The 15,186-nt window shown below is 41.3% G+C and overlaps 1 protein-coding gene across 2 annotated transcripts; it reads right to left on the reverse strand.

The window, feature by feature from the left end:
• Nucleotides 1–3,145: 3,145 nt before the first annotated feature.
• Nucleotides 3,146–9,404, reverse strand: LOC144586302 (uncharacterized). 2 transcript variants are annotated; one of them, XM_078384310.1, is made up of 4 exons: nucleotides 9,270–9,404; nucleotides 6,893–6,997; nucleotides 5,528–5,657; nucleotides 3,146–4,509 (listed from the first exon to the last, which is right to left on the reverse strand). In XM_078384310.1, exons 2-4 carry the CDS (start codon nucleotides 6,990–6,992, stop codon nucleotides 4,236–4,238), a joined length of 504 nt encoding a protein of 167 aa, XP_078240436.1. In that variant the 5' UTR covers nucleotides 6,993–6,997; nucleotides 9,270–9,404; the 3' UTR covers nucleotides 3,146–4,235. The 2 variants fall into 2 exon arrangements, with proteins under 2 accessions (XP_078240436.1, XP_078240435.1); XM_078384309.1 differs by having other exon boundaries at nucleotides 9,164–9,329.
• Nucleotides 9,405–15,186: the final 5,782 nt, after the last annotated feature.

Genomic DNA, 15,186 nt, shown 5'->3' on the forward strand with positions numbered 1-15,186 from the left:
GTTCAGAGGCAGCAAGTCGCAGCCCTTTCCCGCCACCTCCAATTTGCGGCTTCGCAACTGGTAGAGCCGGCCCTGCGGACGGGATCTCCCCCCCCCCCGCTCGAGCCCCCTGTGGGGAACAAACAGGCTGCTGGCTTGAGCAGCGGCTCGGGTGGGTCTCTCTGATCACTGACCGCTACCTCGTGAACCTTTAGGGCAGGATGGCAGGTTGTTCCCGGCTGCAGCCGGCCCGTTCGCCTGGCGGCCGGGGCCGGGGATTTGATTTCGGTTTTGGTCAAAAAGCCTGAAACGGAGCCATAATTCTGCATAACCAGCAGATGGCATCGCCGTTTGCAGTGAGACGGAGCAGTCCTTAAGGGATGGCCGGTTTTGCCGTGGAAGGAATGACCGGCGAGGCAAACATTACTGAATAGCGTGGATTTGGGCCAAACCAAAAGGTTGCCTTTCTTTTGTGGCATGTGTGTTCTGTGCTGAAAAGTCGGAGCCGATGTATAGCGACCATTATGGGGTTTTCAAGGGAAGTGAGATATTTAAGGAGAGGTTTTACCAGTTCCACTCCCCCAGTGAGTTTCCATGGTCAACTGGAGATTCAAGCCCTGATCTTGAGAGTCCTAGTTCGTCATTCTTTCCACTACACCTCACTGTGAATCCTTGAAGCATAGAACCTTTTTACAGTATTAAGGTCTACTTTTTCTCTCCATTTTCTATCTCAGTATTTCTTTTTCACCTCTTGCTTTAAATTGAGGCTTTAAAAAGTAACCAATAACATGTCGCTTAGAACTGCATAGCTGGGATGGGAAGATTGGATATGCCCTAATCCTAATGTGTTTTATAGACTGGTGGATTTTTCAGTCTAGATTGAATAATAGAAGTCAAAGGAGCTTAGTAGTGTAAGAGGAGTTGTCAAAGATAAAGGCAACAATCAGACTGAAAAGCTACAAACAGGTGTTACCAAGCAACTTTAGAAAGCTCAGAAGCTACAGCTGTATCTTCATAAACAAGAGACTTCCAGATGTGAACTTTCTCCATGAGAAAAACAGATGGTTGCCTTGTATTTTTCCACTTAGATTTGTCCAGCAGGGTTGCTAGAAAGGACAGCTGTAAAAGAGCTCTACAATAATTCCTGTTCAGCACCCATTGTTGTTGTTTAGTCGTGTCCGACTCTTCGTGACCCCATGGACCAGAGCACGCCAGGCCCTCCTGTCTTCCACTGCCTCCCGGAGTTGGGTCAAACTCACATTGGTAGCTTCGATGACACTGTCCAACCATCTCATCCTCTGTCGTCCCCTTCTCTTGCCCTCATACTGTCACAACATCAGTGTCTTTTCCACCCATATAGCAGTTTTAATCCATTTGTATATAAGCTATATTATTATCCTGTTCTGATGCAAAATAGTAAATGCCAGAAATATTTAATACCCAAATATTATGGTTGCTACCTGTAGTATCATCATCCGCAGCCATGGTGATGGCACCAGTTAGAATAGTGGGGGTGCTCTGACTTTATTTAAGGCCCTCCTACCTGGAAAAAAGAAAAAATATTTTTACAGTTATATTGTAGGCACATTGATTACAGTGCCAAATGCTCCTGTCCTATTTTCCAAAAGGATTCCTGCAGCTATGTATACATGTGTGTTCAGTTTTGCATATGTAGTTCAAAAGAAGTTAGAACAATTGAAAGTCATTGAGCAGGAGTGAACGTGTGGCCCTTCAGATGTTTGGGGACTGCAATTCAAATTGTCCAAGGCAGTGGTCAGGAAACAGGGGTAAATTACCCCAAATGGGGTAAAAATGAAAATCCTGGGGGTAATGAGGACGCAACCCTAACCCCCTTCCTTCCTCCTCCTCCTCCTCTGCCCGGAGGGGGGGGGGTCCCCGGCTGCCCAATTGCCCCCTTTCCACCCTCTTCTCCGGCCCAGCTGCAACTGAGCCACAGTGGATGAATTTTTAGGGGGTAAAAGGTAAAAAAGTTCCCTGACCCCTGGTCCAAGGTAAGTATGCACCAAATGCACCTGGAAGGTCTGCATATATGTACTCTCCCTATACCAGATTTTTGCAGAAAAACATTTTCAGGTCCAAAGGGAGGAAGGGCTTGGGATTAACAGCAAGAATGGAAACTTACAATTTTGTCCCAGCTTCATGATTTTTTACCTACAATTATATACTTTCCAGGCTTTAGAAATCCTCTGCAAGAAAAGGATCCATAGTCTCATTTCTAGTAGGAACTACTAAGATGAAATATTCAGGGAAATGTTGTCTATAATCTCCTTTCTGCTTGAAACTAGAACACTTGCAATACAGCTATGAACTGTCATGACTGCTAGGAACTGCCAGCCATGTTGATTCTTCTTAAGGTCTAAGGTAGCATTTGAATCAACGCATCATGTAGCTCAGAGAATGGCTAGTGCAGCAATATTTAGATGCTTACTTGGAAATCCCACTGAATGGGGTGTCACTTACTGCCAAGTAAAGAGACAAAGAACTGTGCAACAAATCACTTTGTGTCTTAGGTGTGTATTATCAGGTGGGCAGGATCCATGTATCTGACAATACAAAAACGAAATGCCTGACAACAGTTTAAAATATTAGGAATGCTAAAAAAAGTGATGCTCAAACAGTAGAATTTTGGCCCTATAATTGGGCCCACAAGGCAAGATAGAAGTGGGATATGCTAATGCCTATCAGTTGTGCAAAAATATTAGGAAAAAAGAGTGCCTCTCAGATCCCAGGGGAGTGAAAAATATTATATAACATGCAGTTACTCATAATCTGGCTCAAGAGTTTTTGAGATATTTGGCTATGTGGCAGTTTGGCCTGACATTTCCTGTTTTTCAAGAAGGGGCCTTGGCTTGCAGAGCAAGTAAGGAAAGAATAAGGATCTTTTCTGTTTACAACTGACTCTGCTTGCTCTCTCTGAACTGAGGAGATTTTTTTGTTTTTTAAATTAACAATCCAGAAACCCAAAGTGAGCTCATTAATGAATTGTACTGAGGGAGAGCCAACAACCTCACACTTAAGTCACTTTCAAGAAATGACTAAATTTCCAGTCAAGGTTCCATTTAGCCATTGACTAGGTGAGATTTTCAAATCCTGTCCATAAATTTACCGCTCCCGAGTATACTACAAACACATTTCTTCACATGCCTTTTTCTGTAGCAGGTAGCTATGTGCAATTTTACCTGTGCTTTTATTGTGCTTTTCACTGTAACAAGACATAGGAAAAATATAGTTTCTCTTAGATAAACAAGCTTGAGCGTCTCTTGGTATATTTGGGGAGATAGAAAAAGATTGAATTTATTTGTCTGCTACCACACGTACATGCAAACACGGGTGAGAATTCTGTGTTCATAGTTAACTGCCTTTTTTCCCTGCAGCATCCATGGGTATAGTTTGATTGCTATTTATCTACTGTCTTAATTTGTCTCTACTAGGATACACAGAAAACGGCTGGAGTTAGTCACCAGATACATTAAGGATTTCTAGAGACTGCATATTTTAATGCTTAATTGATATGTTGCACACAGCATCAGAAAAGTAAGAAATTATGCACTAGCATCCTATGTGAGACAGCATGTTGAAAATCTATGACCTTTTTGCTTCCTACAGAGAAACAAATATACAAATTGAAGAACATATTAATGTGCAAAAGCTAATTCTTTAAGGTTCCTTGACTACAGTGGCCACCTGTGACGTTGATTCTGTATGTAGCCACTGTGGGTTTTGCTGATGAGATGCAGTGGCTGCCTCCTCTCCAGAAATTTCAACCATACTGTGGGAATCTGCAAAGCAGAGAATATAGCTATTTTTGATATCTATCCAATTATGGGATTATTGAGAAGTACGAATATATGCCTGTTGTATTGGAAATTCAAGGAAGGTGTTCAGCATCACACTGTGAAGCTGTGCATAAATATGTTGAGGAACAGGTACTTCTTGGACTTGGATACTCTTCTGAAAAACCTCCTTCAGAAGCCTTACTGCCAGGATCCCTGGAATCCACCCTGATTATACCATTGTCACTCTAGAATACAGTCAAATTGTGGCCTGTGGCCCAATAGCCAAGGAAGGGTTCCTATCTGTTCCTCTTATTTAGGTCTTTCACACTGTAATCCTGTTCAGGGACAGTGCTTTATGGAAAAAGGTAGGCAGGCAGACAGATAGTTGTGTTCTGACTTCCAGAACAGCTGGAGAAGTCCACAGTGCCCTGGGACTGACAAACAAACTCATTGGGATGACTATTGTGTTCCCTCTGGCAGAGGCTCTGTGGGCTTCCTCCCATTCCGAATCAGGACCCTCCGACGCTTGGCTGGCAAGGGGACAGCTGCCTTTCCTTCCTCTAGTTGAGTGACCCTGGTGGGAGGCTTAGCGATCGGCTGGCTCTGGCCTTTATTAATCTCATCCACAAAAGACTCCACTGCCTCAAAGCGTGTGGATAGTTCTCCGAGACGCTCCTTGAGGGCATTGAATTCTTTGTACAGGTCATCAAGGGCATCAGAAAGAGGCTTGATCCTAGAAAAAAAAAGTCAACAAGGTATTAATTTAAAATAAACAACCTATTTGATCAGGCTTTCACCTAAAGCAAGCAATAGTGAATTTACTACAACCCACAGTATCAATGGGAGATGCCTTCCAGCAAAGTTCGTAGCTCAAGCATGGCTATTTCTCTTCACACATTGCATAGGGAGTATACTGTATACTGGTCAGAGATGGGGAGTGTTTGGCTCTGCAGATGTTGGACTGCAGTGCTAATCATCCCTCACCACTGGCTATGCTGGCTAGTCCTGATAGGAGTTATAGCCTAGCAAGTTCTGGCAAGCCTCCCATTCCCCACCTATAATCTAGGCAGATAATGCTTAGATACACAGAGGTCACTACCCACAAAGCAGTTATTCCAAATTATATGTTTGCTTCCCAAAGGATCCCGAGTTCAGCCAGCCGAGCAAATATGTCTCTTAGTGAGTTGCTCTGTCTTGACCAAAGGTAAGCAACTCCGAGGGAATGGAGGGCATACTACTGTATCTTCCCTTGAATCCAGCAGGGACAGCACTCTGCTTCCTTACTATGCTACTGTGCAGTGGCCATGGCAAAAAACCCCATGGAATTCGGTTGGTTGTTGTGGGTTTTTCGGGCTCTTTGGCCATATTCTGAGGGTTCTTCCTAACGTTTCGCCAGTCTCTGTGGCCGGCATCTTCAGAGGACAGCACTCTGGAATTCCATTTTCAACAGAAGCACATGGAATCACACACCTTGTTTTGAAGTACAGTAGATGTGTGTTTCTTTAAGTGTGATTCTGCTGTAAAGCAAGTTGTGTGCTTCCTGTGTAATTGTGTCCAAATTCTATTACTGGGAAGCTTGGTGGTACAGCAGCTGGGGGGCAAATACACCTGTGTGGCCCACTCTTGCTTCAGACTGACCTGTATAATTTGTAACAGAAAGGATAGCTCAACCAGCCTGGTACTTTCCAGACTTGACAGAAAACTGTGTTTACTGAGCCCCTGCTAGGCTGTGATGTGAAGCTCTTGCTCACCTTCCATAGTCAGGCAAGACAGCCTGGTGATCAAAGAGGAGAAGATTCTTGATTTCAGTCCCGATAGCAAATTTCCAGTTGTCCAGGACAAGGGTAAGATTAGCACATCCTTTCATGTTAACTTTTTCAGCTGGAAGAAATGAGTGAACCAAATGGAGCTGTTTGGCAATATCAAAGTAGTAATATCCAAAAAAATATACAGTTCCCTTAGCTACAGAACTGGGCTTTAAATACCAGCAATTAAAAAGGCATTTCTCCATCACTTGCATCACAATAGAACATGTCATTTATCAGGCTTATTGGAACAAAAAGAACATATGAGCACCCTAAGCTGGATGGAATAAAAATAAAGTCAGTTTATAAACTATATTTTTAAACTTTACACCTTATTCTTTTTATATGGGTTCAGGTGGGTAAGAGGTTTAGTAAGAACAAAATCATTACGTAATAACACCAAACACTACATTAAGAAAATGGAAGACCCATTAATAACAGAAGCTTTGATGCATTTGATGGCAAGATTGCATATTCCAGAGGGAACTATACTGACTTGTCATTCTTTAAAACATTTATTTTAGGACAACTCCTTTCTTTAAATAAGAACCTTGACCCCCTGCAAATATATCCATGGTGACCATTCATGAGAAAGATATATAGATAGAGTCAAAAATGCTCATAGGGGGTTAACATGATGATGGGAATTTGGAAAAAAAACACAGTTTAATAACTCTGTTCACCATTGTAAAAAAGAAATATTAAAGTACAGAGGAGACATGCATTGGCTCTCATAGCAGCAGCCTTTAAGAAAAGTGGGCTTATTTATATATTTACATTGCAGAAACGAAGCATACATGTGGGATTCAAAACTAGAATCCAAATGTATAAGCTTCCTGATGTGCTCAATAGTAATAGTAATAGTAATAATAGTAGTAATAATGTGCCATCAACTTGGTTCTGACATTAATCTTTTCTAGGGTTTCCTACATAGAGGAAGTGATTTACCATTCCCTTCTTCTGGGGGTGTTTGGGAGTGGACTGCGTAACTTGCCCAAGGCTACACAAGCATCTCTTCTCTTGGGGATACACAGTGGAGAATTTAAGTCCAGCCTCTGCAGGCATATGCATAACTCACTGATATGGTTTTAAAAGGGGGAGCCATGTAAGACCATGTTAGCATAACAGGCAAAACCAAAAGAAAAACATTGTGGCTTCCTCTTATGTCTGAAGAAATCTACTTGTCCATGAAAGCTCACATTAAAATATAACAGTCTTTAAGGTGCCGCAGCATTTTTATAACTCACTAAACTCTTCAGTGTATCAGTCCCTTTTCTGAAAGAGCACACAGCAACTTGAGAGGCACAATACCTTCAGTTCTGTAGTCCCATTCAGACGTTGCTTGTTGTCTCTTTGGTTTGGCAGCACAGCTGATTGCCACTAAAAGCAGTAGGGAGAGGATCCATCTCATGGTGTCTTTGTGGAGTGGCGAGAGGAGAGAGAAAAATCAGAAGAGCTCCCCCCCTTTCTCTACCAATACCGAGGTACAGTACTACTGTATCTCTGCAACCAAACTGAGTAAATAGTGCCTCTTTTTCCCTGCCCTCCTATTCCCACTTCAAGAGTTCCTATGTGGACATCTTTTCAGGTGGGATGATCACAAGCTCTTCATAACAAATGGAAGCCACCTCCTCCTCACATTCAAGGGCATCTATTTTAATAGGGCAAATCCTGTAAGTTGTGAAATGTTCTAACATGGTATGAGCACATGGCATGGGAATATCAACCCCAGCTTTTATTCCTGACCTCTCTTCAGATCTTGTTGCTTGCTTCCCTTGTTCAGGACTTTTTTCTCTTTGTTAAGAATTTGGAAGAGGGGTTGTAGATTATGTCAGGGAGCTGGAGAGAGAAAAGGCTTGTACATTGAGCAAGCAGTAAGACATTTCCAACTATTTTCAGAGGAAGTAGAGTTGTGAAGGCCTGGCAGAGAAGACAAGAGAGATGGGGCACAACCAGTTCTTACACTGGACATAGCCACTCACTACAGGAAGGGCCATTGTTCAGTGGTGGGGGGAATCTGCTGTGCATGCAGACAGTTGCAGGTTCAGTCCCTGGTGCTGCAGCACTTCACATAGTGCTGCCTAAAGCCCTAGGGGCCTAGTGCCAGTCAGGGTAGACAATAACCAGGCATACGAACCAAGAGTTTAGTCAGTTTAAGCCTGATTTCTGTGTTTCGAATTATAGCCGAAAAGCAATACAGATGATTTAAACAGCAGCTTCAGGACCAATAAATGTGGACTTTTTTTCCACATGCACCAGGCCAGAATCATTCCCTATGTGGCTAAGTTGCTCAGCTGAGCATTCTGGTCTGTGGTGGGAAAAAACCGAATGTTAGCTCATTCCTTATTTTGTTTGCTACTTATCTAAGCCATCATATGATCCTCTTTCACAGTGTTAAGTGGCCCAGTGAATGAAAACTTTTTAACAAGTGGCCATGGGGAGGAAAAAAGAGAGAAATAAAAGAGAACAAAATCTATAAACACTTATTTCTGCCTTCTTGAATACCACAAGACTAAAAGTACTTTTGAGCAATATTTGCAAAAATTTGTTTTGTAGATGTGGCAGATTTCTGTTTTAACATATTTTAAATTTTAAAACTTGACATGTTGCATTGCCCATGGGCTATTAAACCTAAGTAAGCTTCAACTTGATTTCTGCTTAACTGTTGGCTCCATACTTGCCTATGATTTCATGCTAAGAAACAGAGATTGTAAAAGCAGAAGAGGCTTTTGCCCCATGGGACCTAAGCATAATGTTTATATCTCTGATTCCCAGTATCCTGGTCTCTTTTCAGGACAGCCCAAGACACTTGATGGCTTGAGACAAAAGGGACGATGACCTTTCCATCCTCCTGCTTCTTGTTCCATATACCAAATTTGACTGGGCTGGCAATTTGAAAATTAGTTCAAGGGTTGTGATAAGACATCTCTTCCCAGATCAGACAACAGCAATTTGACTTTATGGGTTAGGGCCATGGAGTCTGCAGTGGGACGACTTATCCCCCTTACAAAATTTTCTTATTTTAATATACACAAATAGATGCATTGTGTTGTGATGGTGTGCAGTGTGCACACAAATCACACTGAGGTACTATGCAGCTTTATCCCCATCCCTCCCCCCAAAACAAACCTGCAGACACTTGGTATGATGTAAGCCACATGGCACATACTTCTGTTCTCCACTCCTGCCCCTCTCTATGTATTCTGTCTAATTGTAGCACTGTGCCTAGCTCTACTCTTTTCACAGCATTAGAAACAAAGAGGGACCCACTCAAAAAGTCAGCAAGAATGCACTTGTGGGTACTCGATAGCAGACAGCACCTCAGTGAAGTCACCCATCCACATTTTGACCTAAGCCTGGTTCAGGTGATCAAAGAAGCTGGGACATGCTTGCTGCTGTGGAACCCAAGACCTTTACCAGTGAGCTCCAGAAGGAAACACTCAAGAGAATAGTAATTTCCAGAAAGGCAGCAGCAGATGGTACCCCAAAAAAACAAAGCAGTGCTTTGGGAGAAGGGAAAAACCTTCCTAAAGCAGCTGTGGATGATGGACATTATAACCATCACATTTGGAGGGTACCCACCTGGCAAAGTCTGGCCTGGAGCTGCCATGCTCAAAGCTAGATCGGGGACTTGCAAAGAAACATGTTTTTAGAACCCTAAAATAAAATAGGGGAGGGACTTTCCTACCTGCTGAGTGGAAAGCTGCAGTAGTGGCTCTTTCAAGCCTCAGCCGCTTTTCCTATCCTCGCTGGCCACGATCTGCCTCTCCTCTTCGTCTTATAACACACTGTCCTGGAATTCTGCCAGGGCCACAGACCAGCCTTCTAATTGCAAACAGATCCCTTTGGCCTATGGAGAAGCCTCCAAGCTGTGGCTGATTTCCTTCACAAGGAGGGAGGGAGGGAGGTAAGGAGGATGGCTGCAAGACAGTGGGGCACCTCCCCAAAAAACTTAAGAAGAATATCATCCAGGGCACCGGCACATGGAGGGAGCTTTCCCTTTTGCATGTTTCAGCAGCTTTGGAAGGAAGTTTTGCAATCTGGTCACTGCTAATGCCAAGGGCACACTGGGGAAAGGAAACTACCCCTGCCCACCACGTGCTTTCAGTTAGACATGTGTACAATTCTTAAAGGAAAAGAGACGTCTAAACTTCAAATTTTTCTGGCAAGAGAGTAAGTCAATGGGCTCACTGCCTTGTTGGTGGCAGCTCCCCCCCTTTGGTGGCATAACAAAACTTTCCATACACCTGGATTTTTCAAATGGCAGGTAGCCAGGTGATACAGGACACCTCATCCCAGTAGGCCACATGCCTGTCCCTTTGCCAATCCTTACTAGTCTCAAGAACTAGCAGAATCAACACATGAGATTCAGTTACATCTGTGCAGCCTGCACCTACCGGTTGGCACTTCTCCCTTTTCTCCAGGAGAAAAAACTTTCATCCCAGACTTATTGCCATAGGATTTATTGATTATATCAAATCCTACCCTGCCACTTCCTCTTATTATCTTTTTCCCTATGAAACAGATCATAGGGTGGGTGTAAGGACAATGAGAGAGAATGACCAGCCCAGGATTACACCCTGATCTGGATTTTAGGTCATAATAGATCTGGATCTTACACAATCCAGCCCAGTCCATCACTCTTACCACTTTTACAATACAGTATGTTGCCAAATGAGTTCTGTCTCATTTTGCACCAGCAAAGAGCCACCAATTCAACCAAGATATTCTCACATCAAGCAGGGCAGACTAACTCAGATCCAAATCCTTCCAGAAACAGGCCAAGGAGGGTAAAAGGGACATCTCAAAGCTTTTGTTGAAGCAAACTAAATTGATCAGTGTCGTAGTCTTCCACAGGAATGTGGGAAGAAGATCGATGTGTTGGGTTTGGTGAGCAGTTTGAAGAATGGGAATGCATATAACAAACCATATCCTCCCTCAGTCATACCCCAGTATTTGTTTTTAACTGCAGTGCTTAACTTGCTTGGAAATTAATCCTCAGCTTGATATTTGAGACCTCAGCAGCCACTGTGGCTATGGGCTTCTTTTAAAAGGTAGAAATTAGTAATTCCATTCTCCTGTCAGTCCCCCCCCCCCCCAAATCTGCCACGAATCAGCTTCATGGTGTGAGGCTGGCAAGATTATTTAAAGCAGGGGCAGGGAATGTCATCAATCTTCACATTTTGTTGGAATGCAACTCCCTTCATCCCTAGTAAGCATGGCAGTGATGAGGAATCATGGCAGTTACAGCCCAAGATCTAAGGAGACACATGTTCTCCATCCCTTCTTCAAAGCTATGGGTACAGCTGAAATTCTTTGGTAAGCTCCAGCAGCTCCAGATATTTGCAATGTGATCTTGAGTGCTTCTTTTCAGAATCCAGCTTGAACAGCAGGCATTTCTCACTTCATGTAAGGTAAAAAGCCTTTGTTGTAACACTTTGAACATCACTTTGCTTGGGAAAAGGACCATTGTTTCAATGGGAAATTAAAGCCATAGTCCTATACTGTAGTTACTGCACTCCTTGGCATCTCCCTTCATGGGGAGTGGAATGTTTTTTGAATGTTTCCAATCTGTGGGCCATTGTTTTGTTCTTCATATTTGTGGACATATACTTGTTAGGATTTTGAAACTACTGTATCCGTCTGTGTTGCTTGAAATAGTTACAGTATATTGGTATTCCATCTAGTCCTGGTGATTTATTCTTCCTAGTGTTTTCAGAGCCCCTTTCACTTCATTTTCAAGAATTGCAGTTTCTTCATCATAGGATACCTCTTCAAAGGAGTCTGACATCAATAGTCTTCAATATACTGTTTTCACCTTCTCTTTGTTTTCTCCTGGTCAGATAGTGTGCTTCCCTTTTGATCATTTAGCATTCCTAATCTATGCCTGAATTTCCCTTTGATTCTTGGACCTTTCTGGAATAGATATCTCTTTTTCCCCCTTTTGTTCTCCTCTACGATTTGCACTGGTTATTGTAATATATCTCTTTGTCTCTATATGACAGTTGCTGAAAAACTGCATTCAGGGTTCTGACTCTATTTCTGAGATCTTTTATTTTTGCTTCTTGCCTGTCCTTCACAATTTTAAGTGTTTCTTTGATCATCCATCTACATTTTCTTTTCTTTTTACTACAACAATTGTATTTTTGCATTTTTCCCTAACCATATCCTTAACTTCAGTCCACAGCTGTTCTGATTCTTGGTCAACTGAGTTCAGTAATGCCAATCTGTTCCTTTTGTGGACTTTGTTATTGAAATTATATTTTGGCACTATCAATCTTTTAGTGTTCTTTTTCAGCTTTACTATGTTTGATATTAACAATTCATGATCACTACCCACAGTCTGTTCCTGGTCTTGTTCTGGCAGAGAGAATACAGCTTCTCCATCTCCTGCTTCCAATTACATAGTCGGTTTGATTTCTATATTAACCTTCAGGTGATATCCACATGTACAGCTGTCTGCTTGGTTGCTTGAAGCATGTATTTGCAGTTAACAGATCGCTGGCTTCACAGAACTCAGTGAATCATTTTAATGCTTCATTTCTGTCCATAGGCAAAGCTTTGCAACAACTTTTGGTTCTGCTTTGTTTCCTACATTTGCATTCCAGTCACCTATAATTATAAGCATGTATTGCTTTGATGCGAGGTCAGATTCCTTTTGGATGCTTGCATAAAAGCTTTCAATTTCATCTTCTTCAGCATTAGTAGTTGGGGCATAGACTTGAATGAGGGTTATATTCGTATGTTTTCTATGGAGTCTGATATTATTCTGTCAGACCTTGCATTATAGCTCCTAACTGCCTGTGGTGCATCTTTCCTCAGTATTAGAGCCACTCAATTTCTTCTGTTTGTCATTTCCAAAATAGAACACTTTGTAGTTGTCTGACTGAAAATATCCTCTTCCAATACACTTTAGTTCACTGACATCAAGAACTACAATGTTTATATGTTCCATTTCTTATTTTAAGACTCCTAGTTTACCTTGATTCATACTTCTCACATTCCATGTTCCAACTGTATGTGTTGTGCAGCATACAGTTTTACTTTGTGCATATCAGCTACTAGGTATCCTTTTGGCTTTAATCTAGTGTCATTAGCGAGAGAGCTATTTGTACTTGTCTTTTTCTTTTACCCAATAGCTGATTTGACTGCTTTCCACCTTGTGAGTCTCATCTTCTAGCACCATCTCTTCTTTCATTTTAGACTGTCTCATCGTACAATTTTCATGGTAAGGAAAATTCAGTAGCAGTTTACCATAACTGCCTTCTGCACAGTACTAACAAAAGTTAGCTTGAGTGTCACCACAGGGAGTGTTGCTTTAGGATGGAATTCCTTTTGTTCAGATCAAGCAACATTCCTGCTCCTTGTGCTCATCCGAAATCTCTGTCTCCTAAAAAGAAATGAGTAGTCAAGTAGGAGGAGACAACCAAAGAAGCTTGCTTGCCCATCTGGTCATTAACTTGAAAGCACAGTCTGGAGCAAAAAGAGACTGATCCACCTCTTCCTGCCTTCTTTTATCCAAATTACCATATTTTCCATGTATAAGACTACACTTTTGTCTAAAATCTTTAGACTGAAAATTGAGGGTTGTATTACACGGAAGTAAGCTGAGGAATGAGAAAAACAAGTGGAGGGGAAAGCACAGATCAAAGTGATCCTGCAGGGCTTTAATCCCTGCTTTCCCCTCCACTTGCTAAGCCTTAGCAAAAGGAAAGCAGAGATCAAAGCGCTGCAGGATGGCTTTGATCCTTGCTTTCCCCTCTGCTTACTAACTCCCATGGGGCTTAGCAAGTGTAGGGGGAAAGAATCAAAGCAATCCCTTGGCTGTATAAGGGGGAAAGGGATCAAAATGATCATGCAGTCATGGGATTGCTTTGATCCCCTTCCCCTCCTTTTGCTAAGTCCCGCGGGGCTTAGCATGAAGGGAGAAAGCAGGGATCAAAGCGATCCTGCAGTGCTTTGATCCCTTTCCCCCTACACTTGCTAAGGCCCACTTAGATCTCTTAATTTTGGTTTAGAAAAGTGGGGGGGGGGTCTTATACACACAAAAATACAGTAGCATTTGGGAAGTCGGGAGAAACAAAACAAGAGGAGGAGGGCTGTATTTGGAAGTTTTATCTGTCAGTATTTGAAATTTTATGTTTTATAAAAATTTAAAACATTCTTATGTTTTATTGGGGGGGGGCAGTTTGCAGGAAAAAAAGCCTTAAAAGCAAAGTGCAGTTTAAAACTACAGCTTGCCACTGCTGCTATGTGTAATCTCATAACACTTCTAAATGTACCCAAAACAATTGACTGCAGACCAAGGTTACGGAACATGTAAACAATTTTGTGACAGTTAAATGTGGAATATCTTTCATTGAAGTAGTACCATCTTTTGTAAAAGTATTAATATCTGAAACCTGGGAAATTGGACAATGCATTGTAATTAAGTATCAAAAACGAAGGTACCATTTTCCTAAAGTTTTAAGGTAGTCAAAATATAAAATGTTACAAAAACAATTTTGTCAACTTTAGGAAACAGAGCAGGATCTGGGTCAATTGAGATTTGTATTAGACAACAATATGTAGAAATTCTTACAAGCGGAAAAATCTTAGTAAAACGAGATAAGAGGAAATGAAAACAATTGAGAAGAGTTATAAATATGGTGACAGGGCACACAAAGTCATGAATGAATAGCAGTGCAACAGCAGATGCTGGCAACAACCAAATGGATTTTACATTAGGCTGGGTGAGAAAATGTTTTTCTGCATGTTCTTAATGTGCTTAGAGGATAAATAATATATTTAAAATATATTTTTACTGTTAACAATTTTGATATTTTCCCTTGTTTTTTTAAATAAGGCTTATAATACCTTTTAACCTTTTAATAATGTTCCTATTTACGAGATGTACTCTTTGCCTTTATAAGCTAAAAGCTCCTGTATTTTCTAAATGTAACTTAATACATTCTTTCTGATTGTATTTGCTTCGATATATTGACTAAGTCTCTGCCTAAAGCTTAAATTAATTTTTTAAATTTTATTTTTAAGTGTATATTCTTATATCTTTGACCTGGCTGTAAGATGTTTGGATGTTACAACAACTCTGAAGTAATTTTGTACATATAAAACTTAGAAATTATATAAATAAAGAAAGGTTGATAGACAGGCAAGCTGATGTTGTCTGGAATTATTGCAACAGTTAAAAGTTGTATATCTTGACACTCAGATGAACACTGATATGATTGTCTGTGACTATTTGATTTCATTTTGGTATTAACCCTTTATTGGGATAAATGGCAGCTGTGATGAACAACAGGCTTCTGATGTTTTCCCAGGGAGTCCATGTATCTCTGTAGGATTCCTGGGGGAATCAAGCACCTTATCTGGGTTCTGACATCTTTCTCTAAGTCTCAAGCGGTTTGCATCAAGGAAGAGCCTTTACTGTCTTGCTGGAGATTAAGTGAAATAGTAGCTGAGATCCAGTATATTGATATGAATATCCTATGTATATCTTCTTAGGATCAAAAAATCCTAATTTGCACGTTTGAGGGGCATTTTATTTTTGTAACAGATAAACATAAACATATATCTTTTATTATGTTTTTGTTGTGTGTGTATGC

Source organism: Pogona vitticeps, chromosome 2 (genome assembly GCF_051106095.1).
Source record: "Pogona vitticeps strain Pit_001003342236 chromosome 2, PviZW2.1, whole genome shotgun sequence".
NCBI lineage: Eukaryota > Metazoa > Chordata > Lepidosauria > Squamata > Agamidae > Pogona > Pogona vitticeps.

What these genes read in the sequence shown, in the direction of transcription:
- LOC144586302 (XM_078384309.1), bottom strand. Translation starts at nt 9,191, where the DNA reads ATGGCAGCTCCAGGCCAGACTTTGCCAG. An exon ending in TCCAGGCCAGACTTTGCCAG is followed by an intron (nt 6,998 to 9,163) that starts GTGGGTACCCTC and finishes CACTCCACAAAG; the next exon opens with ACACCATGAGATGGATCCTC. An exon ending in GTCTTGCCTGACTATGGAAG is followed by an intron (nt 4,510 to 5,527) that starts GTGAGCAAGAGC and finishes TTTTTTTTCTAG; the next exon opens with GATCAAGCCTCTTTCTGATG.